The sequence below is a fragment of the Alnus glutinosa genome, chromosome 4 (assembly GCF_958979055.1).
Source record: "Alnus glutinosa chromosome 4, dhAlnGlut1.1, whole genome shotgun sequence".
NCBI classification, from domain to species: Eukaryota; Viridiplantae; Streptophyta; class Magnoliopsida; order Fagales; family Betulaceae; genus Alnus; species Alnus glutinosa.
In genome coordinates, this window is record NC_084889.1 from 24,082,788 (window position 1) to 24,092,404 (window position 9,617).

General features: G+C 42.4%; 1 protein-coding gene across 1 annotated transcript; it reads left to right on the plus strand.

Annotated features, from left to right (window-relative positions):
- The first annotated feature begins 5,972 nt into the window (after window positions 1-5,972).
- LOC133866223 (uncharacterized) lies at window positions 5,973-6,491 on the plus strand. Its single transcript, XM_062302761.1, has one exon. It carries the CDS (start codon window positions 5,973-5,975, stop codon window positions 6,489-6,491), a length of 519 nt encoding a protein of 172 aa, XP_062158745.1.
- The last annotated feature ends 3,126 nt before the right edge of the window (window positions 6,492-9,617 follow it).

Genomic DNA, 9,617 nt, shown 5'->3' on the forward strand with positions numbered 1-9,617 from the left:
TCATTCCATCAGAAGACCTCCTATTTGCCATCACTGCGGTCTCAGTGGGCATGTTCGGCCTCAGTGCTCCCTCTTGAAAGCACAAAAGGCCAAAGCCAAGAAAGAAGTGCCTAGACAAGCTCAGTATGGCACTGTACCTGCAGCTCAGCATCAAACTTCTTGGCATCAGGCATCCTATCAAGCACCATGGGGACAAGCACCAAGACATCAGTTCCAAGCCCCTTGGTTTCATGCTCCTCAGCGTAAGCGGCCTCAACAGCGGTTTGTACTAGCCAATCAGAGTGGCACTTACAAGAGCAAACCTAGGCAATTAAGAAGTCCTCAAGAGCAATACTCTAGTGAGCCTCCTGTTTGGATGCAAAACATGATGGAGTGGATGATGCAGTCTTGTCAGCAACCACCTACTGGTAGGCAAACTTGGGCTGAGAAGAAAAATTACCCCAGAAGGGGGAACCGACGCACCTAGCAGGTTCGGGTGTTCATGCCTAGGATTCTGTTCCTAATCCTATGGCGTCAGGTTTGATTGCTCATTGTATTTGTTATATTATATGCAATCTAGGAACAAGTTATGTTTGCCCCCTTGTGTTTTCTTGAGAAAACTTTGCATGTATTTTTGGGGAAGACAGAAAAAGCAGTTCGAGCGACTGTTTTTCTGTAATGGCATCATTGAACGTACACAGGTTTGATTGTGCCTTAGCATATGATGTTTTTTTCATATTGCTTGTCGTTGTTTTTTTTTATATAATAAAAAAAATTTTGGGGAGAATTTGCAGGATTTTTTTTCTCTTGGCTTATTAGATATTGCATGCATTCTTGCTTGACATCTCAATTCGGTTTGCTTTGATTAAATATGCTTAGATATAATTGAGAGTTTTGACTATATTGGCCAAGTGTTTTTCCTGTTTATGCAAAAAGTAGGATAGCTTCTTTTCTTATGCGATGAAAAAGTGCACTATCTCGGGCTCCCCTAAAGGTACATCTTTCCTTATCTGACTCTTTGTTTTTGGAAATTTTGGATAAGAGAAGAAGTCCTTGATAAGATGTCCAAATTGACCATAGGCTAGTTGAACCTAGCATCTATAAACTCTGGCACTCCCTACAGTTCACAGCACCATAAGATTAGAGTAGTAATTCATAAAAAGTTATGTGCTTTAAATTCGTTTAATCACTGCTTATATGCTTAAACTTACCTTGCCCTCTATGAGCAAGTAAAACAAAATATGTGCTGTATCTTAGGGGGAGTGTATCAGATGAGGGTGTCTAGGCCCTAGCAAGTTATAAGGTTTGACTTTTGGCTAATCTGTCTTTGATTTTCTCTCATGTCTAGAAAATCTAGTTGCATTTTCGTCATGTCTTGGAAAGTCTTACCTTGTGGGAAAAGAGTCTCCACACACACACGCATTGCTTGAGTTGAGTTGCCTATTTGATTTTTATATGATCAGGAAAAATTATTTGTGCTAATTGAAATCTCAACTTCTTTTTATATCTCTGTTTATTTCTGAGATGCTCTCTGATTGTGTTATCAGTTGATTATGCAAGCGTATTCTGACACTGACTTGAGAAAATTTGATCTCTGTAAATTCTTCTCAGCTTTTCTGGTGTTTCAGTGTGGAGCGTCCGGACAGTCTATATTGACGTCCAGACGGACTGGTGGTCTGGACGGCTCTCCCATGGAGTCCGGACGTAGATGGAGCTCACATGTCCAGACAGGACCTGACAGAGTCCGGACGCGCGCTGTCACCATCGTCCGAACGGTTTCTTTATATCGTCCGGACGCGCGCGACCATTCTGCTCCTTTCCGAGGCAGCGAGCGTCCGGACGTCATCAATCCACCGTCCGGATGGGGACCCCACTGCGGCTATAAAATGCCCAGATCGCCGATTTCACTTCATACCCCACAAAATCAAAATTTTTGGCTGTTTGTGAGTAAGGTTCGCTTTAAGTTTTTGGCTTTTTGCACATATCTCTCATATTTCAGGTATTTTTTTTTTCTTCTTCAGTTTTCTTTTTTAAAAAAAAAAAAGAAGCTGTTAGAATGTTATCTATTTTTGGAATATGAGATGCATATATCTGCCATGTTGAAATTTCTTGGACTTAGTTGTGATATTATTTTGTATTTATTTCACAAGTCCTTTTAACTGATGTTATTCTGCCAAATTTTTGTTATCCTAACAAGAATATTTTTGGAATATTTTCTTTGGACAATTCTTGTTGGATCTTTTACAGAATCATGTCTGCCGGCAGTCCACCCCGCAGGGTCCGTCAGATGCTTGTGGAAGATAGGGCTGCAATTCAGGCTAAAATTATGGACCGCTCCGTCATTGCTGAGCGGAACGTTCTTCGGGCTGATATCATGGTACCACCGCTAGACAACATACTTGACATCATCCAGACGTACAACTGGGGAGATCTCCACAACTGTGCTTGTGTGGTGTACACCAGATTGGTCAAGCTGTTCTACGCCAACCTGGAGGTGGTGCAGGATGATGATCATGGAGTGGTACTTCAGTCCTCCGTTGTAGGCCATCTCATCACTGTTGACCCTTAGGTCAGATTTCGGCCGCCCCTACAATGAGGTGGTGCTTCCTCCATCCTTGGATGATCTCAAGAAATTCTTCTGTGCCGTTCCCCAAGGTGAGGAGCGCTCCACTGCCATCAGGATTGGTGCCCTGTCATCCTCCCACCGCATGCTGGCCAAGATCGTTCAACAGAATATTTGGCCGGTTGCCCGGCGCAGTGATCTGATCCTGAAACGGGCCCAGTTTGTCTATGCTATCCACCTCCGCTTGCCTCTTTGCCTATGCAAGCACATTTTGGGGGTTATATTAGAGGCCCGTGATGAGAGCACTGCTGGTCTCCCTTTTGGCTGCCTCCTTACTCAGATTATTCTTCAGTCGGGCATCAATGTCAATGGCTAACCGAAGATGAAAATCCAGCAGCCCATCAGCAAGCAGACTTTGGTGAAGTCTAATGCGCAGCTGCGGAGAGATGACTCCGATGATGAGGTGCCCCCACCTGCTGCTATGCCAGTCAGCTTTCCAGATATGGCTTCATCGTCACATACTGTGCTGCCATCTGAGACAGAGGTCAATTATGCTCAGATTATGGAGGCTCTCGCTGCACTTCAGGGAGGGATGAGCAGCTTGCAGGTGTCTATGACCTCCATGCAGCAATCTAAGTGTTCCATGCAGTTAGTTGTGCACTCCATCGACAGGCGCATGGAACAGAACCAGCTGGACCTTCAGGAGTGCCTGAAGTATCATCATCCTAGTGGCAGTGATGATGAGGATGATGCAGACGGGATTTTACCCATGCCTGAGGATGTTTGATTCCCTCTTATGTTTTGTAGTGTTTTATCTTTTGTTATTCTGAGACAATTTCTGTTTTGGTTAAAACTTTTTGGATATATATTACTCTGTTTCCCGGGTCCTTCTAAGACCGTTAGGGGGAGTAATTTTTATGACAGTTAATTTTTACTCTGATTTACCCTTTGTCCCTTTGTGACAAAAAGGGGGAGTAATTTTTATTTTGGACCGGGAATGTATTTCCAAACCGGTCAAGTGATTTTTGTCCCAGAATAGCCAAAGGGGGAGTTTGTTAGTTTTTTGGCCTCATTCTGTGTTTGGACAAAATCACTTATATGTAAGGATGCTGCAAACAGGGATTCCACTGTTCAGAGTGAAGTTAAAAGAAATTCAAGTTCCCTGTTAGCCGTCCGGACGATGTGTCATCCCATCCGGACGCCTACTGCTCCTGCTCCATCCGTCCGGACGACGTGCCATACCGTCCGGACACAGACAGTCCAGCATCATCCGTCCGGACGACGTCCTCCTTCCGTCCAGACACCTACACAGTATCGAGGATCTTCTATGCCAGCTTGCTTCCGTCCAGACGTTTTAGCAACACATCCGGACACTACTCAGTTCTCGAACGGTTCTCTGATTCTTTCCAAGTTCCAAGAAAGGGAAGATCAATCAACCGTCCGGACGATGTGGTATACTGTCCGGACGCGTATCTCTATAAGGCAAGAATCGCAGTTCAAATTTGACCGTCCGAACGTCTGACAGCTGTGGTCCGGACGTTGGTGAATCGTATATGGAAACTGCCGATTCTACTTCAACCGTCCGGACGTCTCCCCATCATGGTCCGGACGCACACGTATCAGATATGGAAATTGCGTGTTGAAGTTTAGCCGTCCGGGCGCTCCTGCCCCTTGGGCGGACGCGCGAAGCCTGTTATGGAAATTACTTGCAGCGAACGTGCGTCCGTTCGGACGATCAAGCCATCCCGTCCGGACGATGTTCTTATACAGGAAAGATTTCTCCGCAAATATTTCGGAAAATCCTGTCGCACAATTGTCCGTCCGGATGGCCATGGTCCACCGTCCGGACGGCTCACAGGCTTATTTTGCCTGACGCCCATTCTGACCCCCAGCCTATAAATAGGGGCCTCTGAGCACTTAGAGCTGCAAGAATTCGGTGTGAATTCCATTAGAGCTCAGAGACGTGATATCTCCTCTGAAGCCATTTTTCAAGTGTGCTGTGCTGTAAACCAAAGTCTATCTTAGAGGTCGACTTTAAGGTAAGAAGTTCCATTGAAGACCCCTTCAAGTAGGTGAACCTGGTTGGGAAGCGTTCGTTTTGGGTTACACGTCAGAGATCAAGGTACAACCACTGCATCGGTACATGTGAGTGTTACTATCTTGTATCTAGCTTCGTCTTCTGAATAGTGGAATTCCTGGGTTTGGCTGCCCCGGAGTTGTTTTTCTCTTAACTGAGTTTCCACTTCGTCAACAAAAATCTCTGTGTCATTTACTTTCCGCTGTGCTTTAATTTTTGTTGACACTTGTTGCACACACTTTACTTTTAGAAGTCATTTCAATTTTTCATAGGATAAGAGCAAACTTATTCCTCATAGAGAGGTTTACAATTGCCAAGATAGAAAAGCAGTCGCTCGACGTGCTTCTTCCGTCATCCCCATCAAATACCTGCAGACATTTTCCTCAAGGCAAACAAGAGAAAATATGGGGATAAAACAAATATTGGTCCTAGAATGCAAAGCATATGTAAAGATATGATAGAGAGAAACCAATGCAATGCAAGCAAACCTAACACGCTCTAGGATTAGGAACCAAAATCTTAGCCATGTGTGACCTCACCAACTAGGTGGGTCCACTCCCCCTCAAGGGGTGAATGGCCTCTTCCTTATTGATAAGATTAACTTATTGTTGTATGTCGCTCATGTTCTTGACCCGCGTACCAAGTTGAAGGTATTACTATATTAGTTGGTAAAATGCAATGGCCTTGTGTAATGACCGAGGGAAAAGTGCTAGCCACATCTGTACTATCACCCCAAAAGGACTAGTCAATTTGAAGCTTCCCTTGAATCCATTATAAAGTTCAGTTTTACCTAATAACTAGGCAATGTGGGACTTAGCACTCATGACTATCTTTATAAACCACCCACTTTATGTGGGCTACTCATCTTCTCAATATGGGACTGAGGTGTTACAAACCCCCACTCTTAAACTCCTGACGTCCTCATCAAGGCCACGTCATGCAATGCTTCAGTACCACATAGTCTGGCGTTAATAGGTGGCTCTGATACCATTTGTAATGACCCAGGAAAAGTGCTAGCCACATCTGCATTGTCACCCCAAAAGGACTAGTCAATTTGAAGCTTCCCAAAAATCCATTATAAAGCCCAGTTTTACCTAATAACTAGGTAATATGGGACTTAACACTCATGACTATTTTTATAAACCACCCACTCTATGTGGGCTAAGGCACAAGAATTTACAAACTTGGTGCAAGGATCATCAACAGTGGAACAATACGCGGCAAAATTCATAGAACTCTCACGGTTTGCCCCATACCTAGTGCCCACAGAAGACCTAAAGGTAAGAAAGTTTGAAAGGGATTTGCAACCAAGAATCATGAATCCAGTGGTTGGCTTTGAGATTGTAAAACCTGATGGACCTCGTCAGTAAAGCATCAATGATTGAGCGAACGTTGAAGATCAATGCAGAAGATTTCAACCAGAAGAAGAGAAATGCATCGCAAGGGAACCACTATGGAGAACAACCACCACACGTAAACAAAAGGAGATTTAATCACCCACCAGAGAGAAACCATGCACCTCAGCAATTCGACAACCAAGGTGGTGGCGGGCAACGCCCATTATGCCAAAAATGTGGAAGGACGCACGGCGAAAACTGCCTCTTTGGGCAGTCAGTCTGTTTTAGATGTGGGAAACCAGGGCACCTCCCGAAGGACTGTAGGACCCCTGCTAACAACCAAGCTGGTCAAAGTCTCCTAGAGGGACAAAGAAACACAGCACCCACTCGAGTTTACACTTTGACATCAGGTGACGCCAATGCATCCAACGAAGTGGTGACATGTACCCTCTCAAATTCTTATGGTAGAGCTTTAGTTCTTTTCGATGCAAGGGCAACACATTCATGTGTGTCGTACTCCATTGGTAGGGCTTAATAATGTTGGGAGTCAGTACAACTAGATATAACTTAGCAGTAGTTACCTAGTAGGAAGGCAGTAGTTTACACCCTAGTATCTAGGAGTTGTCATGTTGTGTCGAAGGCCACATCATGCCAACAAATCTCCTTTTTGTGTTACAAATAGGTTTGATGTAATCTTACGTATGGGATGGTTCTCCATGTTCCATACCTTGTGGACCGCATCCGTAAGGATTGTAATGTTTAGACCGTCAGTGAGGCGGAGTTTGAGATTCGTGGAGATTGAGGTACTGGTCAACAATGATATGTCACCATATGAAGTCTTATACAAAATGAAGCATAGGCCGCCACGGTATTGGGACAAAGTGGAGCTCGTAAGTTACTGGTGCAAAAAAAAAAAAAAAACACCCAAGACAAGAGTGAGGAGGTAGCAGTAATCCAACTACGATTGGCAACAGCGCAAAGTCGTCAAAAAGGCTACGTCAATGCGAGACGACGAGAATTGGAGTTCGAAATAGACACAAAATTCCCTCAAGAATCACTCCCAGATTTGTTAAGTCATTAGAGATCCTTGAGAAAGCTGGAGCGATAGCATACCAATTAGCGCCACCATCAAACTTTGCCAAAAATTTCTAACGTGTTCTTATACTAAAGTGGAGGAAGTATATTGCAGATCCGACTAGCGTCTCGATAGCAAACCCTCCAGATTTGCCCCAACATGACCTATGAGAAGACACTAATCAAAGTGCTGGACAAAAAGAAGCAAGTCTTGAGAAACAAGAGGGTTCCGTAGTGAAGGTCTTATAGAATAATCACTCCATAGAAGAAGTTTATGGCGCCAAACTCGAGACGTAATTTCCTATGCCTTGCTTGAATTGAAGAGTGAGACTGAAGTCTAATTTTGGAAGAGGCAAATAGAAGTCCTAGGCGATGTTGACAGCGATGAGAAAAGTATGCGCTACTCTAACTTTATCCTGGAAGAAGGCTCAGAAAAGATGTCAAAAGTGGAATTCAATCTAGAGGAAGGCCTGAACATTTATTATGACTCAGAGGAAGATAAAATCTCTTACGAACCAGCAGATATGGTGAGCGTTGCGGATGGACCTAAGTATGATTCAGACACCGCGGATACCTTCCATAGCTACTGTTGTAGTTGATTACCGAATTTCGAGGACGAAATTCTTAAAAGGAGGAGAGATTGTAATAACCCCGACTCCCTTTCGAAGGTATAATGGTCTTTTACTACCTATGAGAATGGATGACTGGATAGAAATAATAAACACCTGATTTTGTATATATTATTTTATGTTTTATTAAATAACCACTTCTATATTTTATTGAGTACCTACTTTTATATTTAATAATTTTTATATCAATTTAAATTCCACTTTTATATTTAATATTTAAAACCCAATTTTAGTCTTCCATGTAAAAACCCTTATTGACAAAACACTGCTAGTATATAAAAGAGAAGCATTGTTTAGCTCCAGCCTCACTCCATATTTTGTCTAGTCGTCACTTTCTCCTCACCTCAAAATATTTCTTCAAGCTGTCTCCCTCTCACTATGCGTAAGGTATGAACTACCGGCTTTTAACCCATCTCTGCCTTTTGTTTTTATTTTCCGTAGCAGAATGTGTTTCTTCTTCTCTTATTACTTACTGTGTTGCAGGTTGTTGTTCTTTTTCTCTCCCTTTTTTCTTTCTCTATGTACCGACGCCACATGGGTCCCTTTTGTTTTGTTTTCTTTCTTCTCTTCAAATAAGTGCACCAGCATGATAAATTTTGTTTTATTTTGGATTTTCATTTATTGTATCAAACATAATTACTCTTTTCGAAATACTCGTTTTCCTATTTATTGAAACTCTGAGTTTAAAATTATTTTTCTAGTAATTTATTTAATTCAGCATATTAGCTAAGTTATCTGGCAAACCTTATGAATCTTTGCGGTTTTGTGTAAGGAAATGGATGAACCTAACCCTAGCAGTTTGGGGGCATTACACCTTGAGTGGGCAAAACAAATCGAGACAAATGTGAAAGACCTCTTCAACCATTTGTGGGAGCAATACAATAAGTTCTATGGGGGGCATTTGTCTAACTTTGATGTAGGTGTGGAGAGTTCAACTGTTACTTCTATAGATGTTAGTGGTGAAGACGTTAAGGATACACTTACAGAGATGGAATATTTGAAGGAGTTCTCCCAACACCTTGAGGAAGTGAACAACTTGGAGTGTATGTCGGAGGTGGATCGTTATTTTTTGGATGTGTGTGAAGCAACAACAAAAGATTTTGACATTTTACTTTGGTGGAAGGTTAATGCATCCAAATATCCTATCCTCACAGAGATAGCCCGTGATATATTGGCCATTCCTATTTCCACAGTTGCATCTGAGTCTGCATTCAACAACAAATGACGTATATTGGATCCCTTTAGGAGTTCATTATTTCCATTGACAGTTGACGTCTTGATTTGCACACAATACTGGTTAAAGAGCAATCAAGACTTGGAGAAGGAGAAGATTATTGAAATCTTCGATAAGCATGGTAAATGGTTATAAATTCATTTTACTTTTCATTATTATTAATTCATTTTAGTTATTTAGTTATTTATTCATTTAATGCCATTTCGTGAATCACTATGTTCTTTCTCTCAACCACTCCATTTTGTTGTGGAGTGATGGGTGCCGAGACTTTTTTCATGATCTCATACTATTCATAGAAATCTTCAAAGCTAGCATTTTCAAATTCCTTCCCATGATCACTATGGATCCTTTTGATGAAATATCCATTCTCACTCTACAGCTTCTTGAAAAGTACCTTGGCTTGATTAAATGCTTTAGGCTTCTCTCTAAGCAGCATTACCCAAGTGAATTTTGAGTAGTCATCTACCATTACCAGGATATACTTCTTTCCCCCACAATCCCAGTTCTTACATCTAGAGTAGGCATAAGAGATTTGTCCAGGAGTTGGCCTTTGATGGACTCAAACTCTAGCCCTTCATCACTGGGTGAAAGATGCCTCCTCTTTACATTTATTGTGAGGGTCCCATCAAGTCCAGATGAAGTAGCTCAAGAGGCCTAGAGGTATGAATGGAGTTGCTCTTCCTGTGTTGAGACTTTAACTACTTCCCGTTTTGACAAGGTCCAC